The sequence below is a fragment of the Lissotriton vulgaris genome, chromosome 11 (assembly GCF_964263255.1).
Source record: "Lissotriton vulgaris chromosome 11, aLisVul1.2, whole genome shotgun sequence".
In the NCBI taxonomy this organism is placed as follows: Eukaryota; Metazoa; Chordata; class Amphibia; order Caudata; family Salamandridae; genus Lissotriton; species Lissotriton vulgaris.
The window spans coordinates 567,781,001-567,794,854 of NC_141699.1; the positions used below are offsets into that span (position 1 = coordinate 567,781,001).

Below are 13,854 nucleotides of genomic sequence, written 5' to 3' on the forward strand. Positions count from 1 at the left end.
TGGGCTATCTGATCGCGATAGACCGGGTCAAAGTTTTAGGCCAACCGCAAAGGAGCCCTGAGCGGCTACCACTCGCGGGAGGTCCCAGTCCCAGTTTTTACCTTCAGACTTAAAAACTTTTTTGGAGCTTTTCTTCCTGGGGTCCCTCGAAGCTCTCAGCCTGTGCTGATTTGGAGAAGGTTCGCTGGCTTGCCTTTCGACGAGCTCCCGGTCAACTTCCCTGGAGCGGACATAGAAATGTTTTCTTTAGCGCTTCAGCGGGGCAATCCAGGAATCCAGGCCGACCTGCAATGGAAGGCATTTGCGGTTGCTCCCAGTCACCTTTTCTACGAGCGGACGTAGAAACTTTTCTGGAGCTTTTTCTCACTGGGTCTCTCAATGCTCTTCATGTTGCCGGATCCAGTGAGGGTTTACCCGCTTCAGATTTCTTCTAGTCCTGGTCAATCTCTGGAAGTGAGACCTATGGAGCTTTTAGTGGAACAAACCTGGATAGCTTGACCGGCTCACGGTTGAAGGCAGGCGGCCTGGCTGGTCAGGTTGAGTCGGTCCCTCTTTGGAGCTTTTTTTCAAAGTTCTCCAAACTTCTTGAACTTCTTCCTGAAGTTCCTCAATGGGTCCCAAAGTGTCTCAAACTCACTCCAAGGGTCTGGAAGCTCCAAGATGGTCCTTGAAAGTGGAGGACTTCAGTTCCCACAATTCATTGTTACAAAACCCTTACAAATCCACTGGTGTTCTCCAGGTTGAGGATCCTTGCTGGTGATTTTAATGTGAGCTCTTTTAACCTGTAGCTTTTCAGGGAGTCCACTCTTTAGTTCTCTTTCAGCAAGATAATCCACAGGGCTGTAGTTTCAGATGGTGCAGTCTTCAGAGGTCAAGCCTTTAGAAATCTTTGCACAGCAAAACTTCTCAACAGGGCACTTCTTGCTTTAGTAAAGTTTCAAGCAGCAGATCTGAGAGCATTTGCCCCTCTCAGATACTTATTCCCAGTTCACTGCTGACCAAAGGGAGCAGGCCAACTCCCCAAAAATATGACCACATCCTGCAAAGTGTGGCATTGTTTTGTCCCAAAGTGCACCAGATCTTCCTAATTCATAATGGCTGATTTTCCAGCAGAGTCAAGAGCTGGCTAAACACACCCCCTATGATGGCTTATTTCCATAGATTCTTCCCCTACCATCTGCACATACCTTCCCTAATCCTAGATCTGGTTGGGGTCAAAAGTGTTGAGTGGAAACAGACACTGTGGCCATCCCCCAGCCTCTAAAGACCATGGTTTACGACTCCTCACGCTGCTCTGGCATTCCTGTGTAGCAGCACACTGCCCTCCCAGCTGAGCTAGTTAACCCCAGGGGCTCTTTGTCACCTCTTCAAGGCAGCCTAGCTAATCCACTTAACTCTGGCCAATCAGGACAGACCACTGGAAGGCTGAATTTGGACTTACAAACCAAAAAGTCTTCTAACTTCTTGTATGTACACTTTAGGAGAAATTCAACAATATGACATTGTTGGATTTATTGATACCTTTCTGGGAAGTCTTTGAAAAGCATTTCTAGCCTGTTCCTATCAAGAGTTATTAGTTACTAACCTATTGTCATGTTAACCTATGTGGCCTGGGATTTGCAATTGGAAAAATTACTTGGGCCATTTTCCAGCACTAGGGCTTACAAAAACATATTTTATAAGGACTTCACTGATTTATACAGCACCCCCACCTCACGTGCAACATGGGGAGACTTTAGGGGTTCTGAATCTGTAGAAATATTTCCGGTCCTCCCTCCACAGTGCTCCTAACATCAAAGTCGAATTTGGGAAGCAATTTACCATAATGTGGGGAGTGAAATGTGAAATTTAACTTAACCCAGGGCATATAAAACTCATTTTATAAGAGTGTGCCTTATAAATATCTGACCCCTAGGACACGTATTGTAGACCCTGGGGGTACATAATATGCCAAAACATTGTATGTTATCAATGTTTAAGGGCTCCAAACCCCAAAGTCGTGTTGAGGCACAATTTACTTTTTAAAAGCAGTCGTGGCACCCAGGGCTGCTTTTAAACTGACCTCAAGCTTCAGCAGTGCACACATGCAAGTTCATAAAGAGCTGCTGGCCTCTAAACTGCCATGCCCTAGGGTACTAGGGACTTCTAGGTAGTTTCAACCCCCCTGCCCTATTATATACTAGGGGCTTATAGGGTAGGTCATGCCAATCACAGGGGTACCCCACCATACCATTGTGTACCCTAGTGTATGTAGGTGTTTTAACTGTATTCTAATGTCTCTTGCGGCATAGCCCTGGGCCTGGTTAGGCAGAGCCCAGGGTCAGTCAGTTACCACCAGTACCATTCAGCAAAAAGTTGGGGGGTGCCCAGGGCACAGGATGACTTTGCAACATTAAGGCATTGAATAATGGCACTCCTCGTCCACGCCAAAAATCGTCTTCGCATTTTCGGCGGAGGACGTAGTTATCGACGCATTATAATTGGAACAAATAGTGAGTAACATTATAGGATTGTTTGTTATGGACGGCGCTTTCTTTACAGACTCTGAGTGGAATGGGTGCAGGGTTATGCTGTTATGAGCAGATACAAACAGAATAACCTGTAGCTTTTTCCTGATAACCAAAGTGGCATGCACTTGTGGGTTACTTGTTTTACTGTTATCGATAGCATAAATTGTGCTTTACCGCCGATTTCCTTGAACAGCATATAACTGTCCTATGACAACCCGAGTGGCGTGCGTTTTTTGATTACTTGTTTCGCTATTATTGAAAGTGTAAATTGGGCTTTACCAACATAAATGTAATGACATTAAATGCAAAGTCTACCATACAACAATAGTTTTTCTAATGTCAAGGTGACCCTGAGAGTAATGTGGACCTTAGTGGGCACTTTAGGCTGTCGAGGCAATGGTTTGGTTAAGAATTAACCCCATGTTAGCTACACGTTCGGCCATTTAATAGGCATAATCTTTAAGACATGCTTGTGCATAATAAAATATGCACAATAGAGAACTTGAATAGTGTGTTTGATTATATCTTTCTGGTATAATGGACATTGGACCATGTGAGTAGTTTGTAAACACTTCTGTGTTGCTGGTAGCCCCATGAATTTTGATGAGAATTTTACTTTTTTAGATTTCTCAACTTTTGGATTTGAGATATTGAATGAAAGACAAAGGTAAAGAGTTGGCCCTCAGACCCTGTGTATCACTATTTATGATAGCAAAGCCATGGGTATGAAACATACCAATAGATGCTAATTCTTGCAGATTTCTTATTACACATCATTTGACACTTTGGACCAGAATAGTAATTTACTTTAACGGACATAGCGAGTACAAGTCTGCTCACTTTCCCACCGCTCATTACTTATAATACCTATTTAGCACTGCACGCCTGTAATTCCCACATGCTGTTGGATATGGTGAGTTCTGGATACACTAGACTTTCAACTGTACTTTGATTATTTTAAATACTACCTATTGGGAGTATGGAATAGGGTCTATAACCTCAACAACACATTTCGGTTGAATTACAATGGTTTGGATGACCCGGTGACTATTCAAATATTGAAGATTACTCCTCCAGATCAAGTGAAATGTTTGTTTTAGATGTATTGCCCTGAAACGGCTACAGACGAAACACGTGTCGCCACATGGGCACCAAAAAAGTCGTTGGAAGAAAAGACTTCTAAAACTGCGACCTCCGCTTCAAAATGCTGTGTGTTTGTAGAAATTGTTTGATTGTTGCTCTAATAATTGGTCTTCACTCCTAGTTGTGCTTGCACTTAGGAAGCTCATTTAGAGCTTGGTGGGTGGCTTACCAGTGTGGCAGAAGATTGTGGGCATAGCATTGGGGGGGGGGGGGAGGGTGTTTGAGGTGTTACACCCCCTAATAAATGTACTTTGTGATAAATAGTTGGGTACAGTGTAGTGTCTGTCGGATTGCACTAGGAATTTTTACACGCACACACAAACGCACACTCCATTTAGAAAGGCTTCCAACATGTTAGTTATTTCACAAATTGTGCTTTCTCTCCCTTAGTACCCCTATCAACCCACATTCCTCTGCCTTTCTGCTGCCACTTGAGCCTCTCTCGTGCGCTTTGCTTGTCATATATTTATTTTGACATTTGCCAGCGTGATTGTTGGCCAATCTGAAGCGGCCCCATCCTCTTACTAACCAAGCTACGCCCCTGAAGAAGGTAGTATCTCTCTGCCATCCTCGTGGAGTGCTGCTTTCCATATGTAGCAGGCCCCTCCTTTGTTAGAATAGATCATTTGGAAAGTAGTGTTTTTGTTGAATGCCGACCTGTTGCCATATTTTGTTTTACAGTAACTAACTTTCAAAATGTGGGTGTTATTTCTGCAAAACAAACAATGACCGGGAGGCACAATGAATTTTCTCATTGCGCTTAGTGCATTGATTTTTCCTGCCTGGTAACACCTTGCCAATGATGCAGTTAAAAAAAAAAAAAATATATATATATATATATATAATATATTTCGGATAACTTGGCCTGCTGAGTCTCCCCCATTAAATCCCAGCAGCTCCCCCCAATTCTAACGGAGCGAAGAGAACTTTGAGTTTGGTGGTACAGGAATTCTGCTGACATATAGAGGTCGTTCCACTCCAGCAAATTCTAAATGACCCCCCCCCCCACCCCCAATGTCTTTTTTTCTGAATATTTGTCTAACTATTGATCTCAGATATGTTTCTGTTTCCTTTTAGAGCGGTGTTTCTTTATTGGGTACTATACAGCCGAACTCCGCTGTGGCTGAGCATCCATTGTATGAGACCCTTGCAGAAGACCAGATGGAGACTCAAGAAGAACGTGGTATGAAACATTGCAGCAGTACGAGTGTCCTCACTATGGCATGAGCGTATGAGTTTGTGTGTAGGTGCAAGTACAAGATAAGAAATCCTAACTAAAGAATTGGGGTACTTTGATTTTTACCAACCTTTCAGATGGACCACGTCACCAAATCAGAGGTCCTGAACAGGGTTGTTTGAACTCCACATTTTGTCTGTTTTAGTCCCTTTCTTTACTGTGAATCACTGTGTGGGTGCAATATCTGGGATCCTTGCTGTCGAGTTGTTGCGCTTTGTATCCATCTTTTGCTTTAAGGCAGTAGTTGAAGTGGGCGGGATCTAGAAGGAACATCATTCCAAATCTTTTTTTAATTTTGTATTAAACGTTCCCATACTTGTTGCCTTGCCCACAAATTTGCTGATCATCCTCCTTCGCATATCTCAGTTCCCATACTTTTTTATGCACTTCAACATCTGGCTTTAAGAAGATGTTTGTCTTGGATGGTAAGCGGTTAAGTGCCTCTATTATTAGCCATCTAATTTTTCCTGGCCAGAATTGGAACGCAGGTTAGCACACCACGCGATGTGTAGGCGGGGAATTTTTAATTTTTTTTAAATGGGAAGTTGGGGGCTTGGTGGTACTCCTGTAAAGAATAAAAGTAGAGCGGGGCATCTGTGTGAAATAAGTACGACTCAAGAGGAGGCAGGATACAGAAGCCAGTTTGATATCCAGGTCACAGTCCACCCCTTTTAGAAATTCCAGTATGCTGCTCTTCCAACAAAATGCAGAAGAGCGGTAACTAAAGACACAAAAATGTAACAAAAAGAATGAAAAGGTGCCTGTGATTGTGCAAGCAGGTAAATGCTGGAGATTTCATTGAGGTAGTTGTCTGCAACTATGCAGAGGTAAAAAGCCCTAGAATGGTCTGAAAGTTATTTAGTGTTGGTGTATTTCAGGATGTATTTTTATTTTTTAACCGATCTTCCTGTTTCATTATTTGTTTTCTCCTCACCAAAAATATTTAAAAACAAAGATACGTTTTTATTATGTAGAGTTTTGAAGTAACTGCAGGTTAAATCTAAGACCCAGCAAGAGGTTGCATTTCGTGTAAATGGCTTTATTTTGCTATTCCGTTTATTTAGCAGATATGTAAATTGGGATTTCAGGACACTGTTGTGTGTTTTGGTGTGGTGCATGCTCAAATTCAAAATGTTCTGAATTTATCACGAACTATTTAACTATAAAGCTTGAAATTCGTAGTGTGTTCCTCATTATCCAAATTATTATAAAAGGGTTAATACTGTGAAAAATTGTAACAATTAAAAGTTGTAAATTATTTATCAGTAGTCTGCCCTGCATAGCAGTGCAGGTTTTATCCAACGATTGTAAACAAGGAAACGGTTTGCAGATGTAATATTTCTGCGAAAATTAATGTTCCTTAAGAAATTGATCAAATCAACCCTGTTTTGTCTTCCGACAATGTTACTGTTTAATGTTATTACGAAAAGCATAAAACACTTTCATGTGGTTATTGAAGCCCTTTATCCTGTCACCGAACTCGAAATGCTAATTCCAGTGCCGAGTGTCAGTACATGTGACCAACCTGCTTACAAAATGGAAACATGGCTCGCAGTATCAGTTCACTCCTGTCCTGCCTTGAACATTCGCAGTCCTGGTGAGGTTGAATGCTTTTCGATTATCCAAAATGGTGACTCGCTGCCTCTCAAGTAGTGTTCTCTGGAAAAGAAGGTTTATAAACCAGACCTTTTTCTCCTCCGCCCCCACACAATAAAAAAATATTTGTGGAACGTTCATCCTTTTCTTTTTTTTAGGTCGAGCATTCGAGACCTCTTGTATATGCTTATATGTACTTTGTGGGCTCTGGAGCTCATCCCTAGGACTTGTCTGCTTCTACTTAAGGACTTTTTTTTCTGTTCAACTGCCTCTGTCCTGATCAGGGCACAAGTCCTAAAAAAAGAAGTGGGGGGGACGCTGTCACCGGAAGTTACGTCACGACAGGAAGTGACGTCACTAAAGGTGCAAGGGGCGGGAGCCTGGGGTGATTGGCACATGTTCCCTGGGCTTGGGATACAGTGAGGGGGCTTGTAGAAGCGAGCAAATGGGTGAGGGGGGTCTGTTCAGGAGGCGACTAGGAGCTCCAACGAGGAGAGGGCGCTGTTCTGGGATGCAGTGAGGGGGGCTTGTACAATGGAGGGATCGGATGGGGTGACAGGCACAGAGGAGGAGCAGACGGGGGAGGGGGGGTTGGGGGGTCGTGAGTTCCTTGCAGGGAGGCATCTGCCGAAGACACAGTGCAGCGTCAGACTGAGCTGCCCCTGTCTGACACCTCCTCCCCGCTCAAAAGCGGAAGGTGAGCAGCGTGCTGTGAGCTCTGATCTCGTCCCAGAGAGGCCAAAGAGTGAAGTCCAGCTGTTTAGCAGGGGGACAGCGTCCACCCGGTGAAATAAGTCTGGGGACGCTGTCCACCCGCGTGGTACCCCTGCTCGAGCCCTGGTCTTGATAGAAAACGACCTGTAGAGGTCAGTAAAATATCAATCACTTTAGCAGTCTCTAGATTCCAGTCCATAGAAATTGTCTTCCACGAGCACCCGTACACAATATTTTTTCAAATCTTATATTTTTAGTGATATAACCACTGAAGGCCCTTGTTTTATATTAAAAACATAGCTTTGGACTGTACTATTTCCAGCTGAAAGGCAATATTTCTCTCCCCGTGTTTCCATACCTGGTGTGTCACGCAGTTTGGTGCTTACTTTCCCTCCATGTTAAAGAATAGTAGATGTTTCAGCACCCAGGCTAATGTGCTGCATAGCTAAATACATATAAGGTCCCAAAAGCGAGACCGATTGCATTGCAAATGCTTGTTTCTTTAGGGGAGTATGACCAGAGTAGGAAACGTGCTGAGAGCGATTTTTTTTTAAAACCAAACTCGTACATTGTTGATAAGAAATAGAGGAGTCTCTAGAATAGATCTTCTCCTGCCCCAGAATCTGTCTCTGAAGACTGACACAACACCTTCCCGAATGTCCTCTCTGCTCTTTAACTTGCTGGCTGAGTATGTGTCCTATAAATCCCAAAGTAGGCAATACTCAGGTGGTCGTGTCTGATAATGGCTGTACAGAATGTGCCCTGTTTGGGAATTGTGGTCTGTGTTGGGGGATCGATTAGATTGTTGACTTAGTGAATCTTTGAGAAGGATAAGAAAATACAGGAATCTGAAAATGCATGGTGGGTTACATAGTGAGATACCAAGAATGCTGAGATACCAAGAATGCTGGATCTACATTTGTTGGCTCAATCTGTAGCATCAACCACACAATGGGTCATAAGCGGCCTGCTTGTAAACAGTCTAAACCAATGACCATCGCTCTGGGTAGCATTCCAACCCATTTATTTTCACCCCCTGTACCCTTCTAGACAGAGACCCAGCCTATTCACATTCGTACTGACCCTGCTGTTCCTGGGACAGTCCACCTGAAACTGTCGAGTAAGGCTCCCTCCAGAAGGGAACATAAGCATAGGTCTCATTAGCAAGCTGTAGCTTGGATCCCGTGGCACAGTGAGCAGAGATTCCATGCCTGGCCAATTGGAGCAATAAATCAAGCACCCACAAGGTGATGAGGAATCTTTGCAAGTAATCTAAACCACTATCAGTTGCTCTAGGTAGCATTCCAACCACTGTATGCTTCTGGATAGAGACCTGCATCATCCAAAAAAGCACTCCCTCTGCTCATGGCAACAGTCTATCCACCGGAATGCAGCCTTGATTGAACCCCAGTGGCTGAGATTAATTAAAGCATTCCATCCATCACTGGTTTGTTGCCGCTCACACCCCATGTGCAACAGGAGTTTCCAAATGTGGGCCCCATACTCAATTTTCCGCAGGGCTCAAACTTCAGCACCAAACTGGTCTGGAAGTGCTTGTGTATTTTTAGGTTTCGACTGCAAAAAAGCTGCGCAAGCAGCTTTTGCGCAGGAGAAATCTAATGATTACAGTATGTTGCTCGGGAATCCGCCCTCTGTTCCATTGGCTAGCTCCATAAATGGAGGCTAGCCATTGGAACAGAGAGGTGTCCGTCATGGCCGGACCAGATTCGGGGGCGTTCCCGAGAATTTTTGGCTTTTGGCTACGTCAGCCAAAAGCCGGGAACGCCCCCGAATCTGGTCCGGCCGGGCCGCAAGCATATCGGCTTTGCCAATGCCTGGTTGCTTAAGATGTGGTTTCCATAACGGAGCCAACTATTATAGTATAAAGGTGGAGGAGTACGAACAGCGCGATGCAAGCCCCCTGTAGAGGATCACACGATGTCAGAGTTAAAGGTGGTGGGCGGAGTTTCATTTTTTTTTTGTAAATGTGTGTGTTTTCGCCATTCTGCCGGGGGGGGGTTACTTTTGAAGAGTCCCGCATATATGCATCTGGGGTGTGTGCTCAAACCCAGAATCCAGAAGACGAACACACGGAGCCCGATTCTACTCTTTTAAAGATAACTGCCTCCCCGGGTCCTGTATAACCCTGCTGCCTTTTAAGTCAGCAAGATGTTACTCTCTCCTGTGCCGCATATCTGTCTCTGGTGTGTGTGCTCGAACCCCGAAAGTATCCGAATGACGAACGAACGGAGACTTGCTCCTGTCCAGTACCCTCCTGCCACTTCAACCCAACAAGCTGTTACTCCCCACAAGTGCCGCATATCTGCATTTGGGGTGTGTGCTCCAAGCCCGAAACTATCCGAATAACGACCGAACGGAGCCAGAGTCTGCTCTTTTACAAAAAACTCCCTCTTGTCCTGTACCCTCCCGCCCCTTCAACCTAACAAGTTGTTACTCTCTCCTGGTCCGCATAGCTGTCTTTGGTGTGTGTGCTCGAACCCCGAAACTATCCGAATAACGAACGGAGACCGAGCTTGCTCTCTTTTAAAGGTAACGCCCTTGCTCCTCTCCAGTACCCTCCTGCCACTTCAACCCAACACGATGTTACTCCCCACAAGTGCCGCATATCTGCATTTGGGGTGTGTGCTCCAAGCCCGAAACTATCCGAATAACTACCGAACGGAGCCCGAGTCTGGTCTTTTAAAGAAAACTCCCTCTTGTCCTGTACCCTCCTGCCCCTTCAACCTAGCAATAGGTTGCTCTCTGAGTGCCGCATATCTGCATCTGGGGTGTGTGCTCGAACGCGAAACCAGGCGAACTCACAAGACGAACTAACGAAGCCAGAGTCTACTCTTTTAAAGATAAGTCTTCCTTCTTGTTCTGTACCCTCCTGCTCCCCTTTAACTCAGCAAGATTTTACTCTCTGCGAGTGCCGCATATCTGCATCAGGGGTGCGCGATCTAACTCCAAAACTATCCACATGACAAACCAACATCTCGATTCTGCTCTTTTAAAGAAAAGTCCCCCCCCCCTCTTGACCAGTGCCCACCTGCCCTCTCAGGCCAGCATACTCTGTACGCGTGCCACATAATTGCATCTGGGGTGTGTGTTTGAACCCAGAAAACACCCGACTCCGAAAAATGAACGAACGATGTCCGATTCTGCTCTTTTAGAAACAATCGCCCTCCTCTTTCCCTGTACCCTTCTACCCCCTTCAAGCCAGCAAGTTGTTACTCTCCACGAGTGCCGCATAATTGTATCTTGGCTGTGTGCTCGAAATCGGAATCCACCCGAATCTCACGACGAACTAACGGAGCCCGATTCTGCTCTTTTAAAGATAACCGCCACCCTTTCCAGTCCAAAACGTGTACCAGTAGTAGCAAATAGTGGACACCGGCACTCATTTTTGGGGAGCGGAACCCCAAATCAGATTTTGACGCAGAACAAGAGGGAATTCAAAGAGGTGGAAAGACAGGCGAAGAGATAGAAGGGAAAACAATGACAAAGGGAGAAAGCGGGGATGAAAAAACATGCAAGAGAACAAAAGGGAGTGTGTGTGGATGAAGGAAGGGCTAGGAAAAGGCGAGACCGGGCTGGGCTAGCATTCCACAATCAGCAGCATCGTAAAACGTTTGCCCCAGCACTTATAATTTTACAAACTGAGCACGAGCACTGTCTTGCCACCCTACCCTGCCCCTTTCCAAGAATTGTATTCTCTAAGAGTGATACATATCTGCATTTGGAGTGTTTGCTCAAACCCCAAACTACTGACAAGACGGTAGAACCAGCATGAGTTCCGGTGGAGGTGGCAGTTACTCCCTCGGCATGCCACGCGCCTGCCTTCTACAGGGGCATCCGAACCCCGACATTGCCCGAGAGTACAGGGCCTGACCCTGGCTCGCACACTCCACCTGCGACTGTACTGTTCAGCATTACAAGGTCTGTGGGTGCGCTTGAACACCCCCACCCAAACTGCTAGTATGCATGAAGGGCACATTGGCTCTGACCCTTCCAACCACCACTGCACCTTCCGTCCGCCCATCCGTTTTATACTGCCCTTTCTTCAGCCCTCAAACAAGGATCCCACAGCCGGAGTATGTCACGCATCAGGAGTACACTATGGCCGCAGTACACGAGTGATCGCGAACCTCCGAAACTGTCCAGATGTGCAGGAGAGGGAGGGGGGTCTTGACGTTGCACCCCACCTCCCTGTTGCACACCCCGTCCTCCCGTATAGCGCAATGTGACATGTGTGTCGCACACTTAGATTGCGGCATGACCGTTATTTTTCTGCGAGGGTCCCGATCCACGAAATGATCCGATGTAGCAGGATTTACAAACTTTGTGTCACCCTGACCCACCAGTTCCAACTCCAAGCCCTCAGCACCCACTGTCCTGCAGCGGTCTTCCACGAGTGCCAGGGGAGCTGAAACGGGTTGACGTGGCACGGCGACCCGGGACAGCAAAGACTGGAGTTCGCAGGATACATGGAGTGGGTTTCACACGTCGTTTCAACGGGGGAGCCGGGCATTCTAGAAGGCACGCCATGGCCACTTTGAACATTGTTACAATATTTGGTCAAAGGAAAAAAACATATCCTTTTTTGAAAACAGGAAGAGTTGGCATTGGCAATCGAGTTCCCCCAGAAACACTCCTTAAAAAGCTTACAGTTTAAAGGTGAAAAAAACCTGCATAGAACCGGTCCTCGTGCTCCTACTGTGTTTTGTGTGTCACTGCCATCTATGGGCTGTGAGAGCTGTGTGGGCTGTGTGGGCTGTGAGGGCTGTGAGGGCTGTGAGAGCTGTGTGGGCTGTGAGAGCTGTGTGGGCTGTGAGAGCTGTGTGGGCTGTGAGAGCTGTGAGAGCTGTGTGGGCTGTGAGGGCTGTGAGAGCTGTGAGAGCTGTGTGGGCTGTGAGAGCTGTGTGGGCTGTGAGAGCTGTGTGGGCTGTGAGAGCTGTGTGGGCTGTGAGAGCTGTGTGGGCTGAGAGCTGTGTGGGCTGTGAGAGCTGTGTGGGCTGTGAGAGCTGTGTGGGCTGTGAGAGCTGTGTGGGCTGTGAGAGCTGTGTGGGCTGAGAGCTGTGTGGGCTGTGAGAGCTGTGTGGGCTGTGAGAGCTGTGTGGGCTGTGAGAGCTGTGTGGGCTGTGAGAGCTGTGTGGGCTGTGAGAGCTGTGTGGGCTGTGAGAGCTGTGTGGGCTGTGAGAGCTGTGTGGGCTGTGTGGGCTGTGAGGGCTGTGTGGGCTGTGAGAGCTGTGTGGGCTGTGAGAGCTGTGTGGGCTGTGAGAGCTGTGTGGGCTGTGAGAGCTGTGTGGGCTGTGAGAGCTGTGTGGGCTGTGTGGGCTGTGTGGGCTGTGAGAGCTGTGTGGGCTGTGAGAGCTGTGTGGGCTGTGAGAGCTGTGTGGGCTGTGAGAGCTGTGTGGGCTGTGAGAGCTGTGTGGGCTGTGAGAGCTGTGTGGGCTGTGTGGGCTGTGAGGGCTGTGAGAGCTGTGTGGGCTGTGAGAGCTGTGTGGGCTGTGAGCTGTATGGGCTGAGAGAGCTGTTGGCAATGTAAATAACAATGCCATTTATTTATAAGTAAAAAAAAAAAGAAATGTCATGAGCAATGCCAATAGGTCTAACTTTTCCAAAGGTGAAACCATTGCATTGTAAATGCTTGTTTCTATATTGGTATGGGGGATGAAAAATGGATTGTGATGCCATAACGAACGCCACTGTTGGAGATTGATTCAAGCATTCCATCCATCACCATGTCTGTTTCATTTGTTCTGTTGGTGAAAGGAAAGGCTGTGTTTGGAATGTGTGGGTGTCAATTTGCTCTGTTCATCAGAGATGGGTAGACAACACCTTTCTCAGTCCCCAGAACAAGGATGCAGATTTATGGTGGTATCTACTATTTCCGAGATATGAAACCATCTCTGTGGACATGGAAAATAGTGGTTATGTTACAGCTTAGGAACACAGGCCAATGTAGGCTGGTGGTGGTTTACAGTCTTGTCCCTTCTGTAGGAGAGTAGGGTCTGCAATCCTATGATCACCCAGATTTTTTGCTTTTGTTTCACTGGTTTACAACTTTCCCTGGCTGTGGGCCTGCCAATCAGACCCACAGCCTAGCTGTTCTCTCACTAAATTGACATGTGTACCTTAGGTGCATTACCCAATTGGAACTGGGCCACCTTATCAGACCCTGTAACTCAGGCCATAGGTGTACCCAGGGCCTACTAGGGGCTGAAGCATGTATTATGCCACCCCTGGATGGCCGTCTAAATCTGACACAACTGGCTGCACGACAACTGGGGCAAGGTGGTGTAATCACCCTTTGCTTTAGATATAGTATACCTATATCTAACCCTAAAAATGGACACACAGATTCCTATCAGTCACTCCTATGGCAGGCCTTAACAATCCTGAAGGCAGAGTGCTTGGAATCGTGTGAGATGGTGCTCTGGCATGAGCTGAGCCTGTCTGCAGCTTGCGGAACCAAGTCCTAATAGCTGTTCCATGATATCGCATACCATATACTCTTAAGTGCATTATGATCCTCGCGGTTATATGCCAACTCTGGTATTGCTTTATCAAAACATGTCGAGTAAGGTGTCATACGAATTGGAATACTAACCCCTCGCCAATTCTGGCGACGGGGTTAGCATTCCACCCTTC

General features: G+C 46.5%; 1 protein-coding gene across 1 annotated transcript in view; it reads left to right on the forward strand.

The window, feature by feature from the left end:
• The window catches only part of LOC147683161 (uncharacterized), a 360,314-nt gene that overhangs the window by 266,152 nt on the left and 80,308 nt on the right, over nucleotides 1–13,854 (forward strand). Inside the window, exon 9 of the mRNA XM_086943660.1 lies at nucleotides 4,731–4,836. Within this exon, the coding sequence (XP_086799786.1) occupies nucleotides 4,731–4,836 (106 nt within the window). The remainder of the gene's footprint in view (nucleotides 1–4,730; nucleotides 4,837–13,854) is intronic.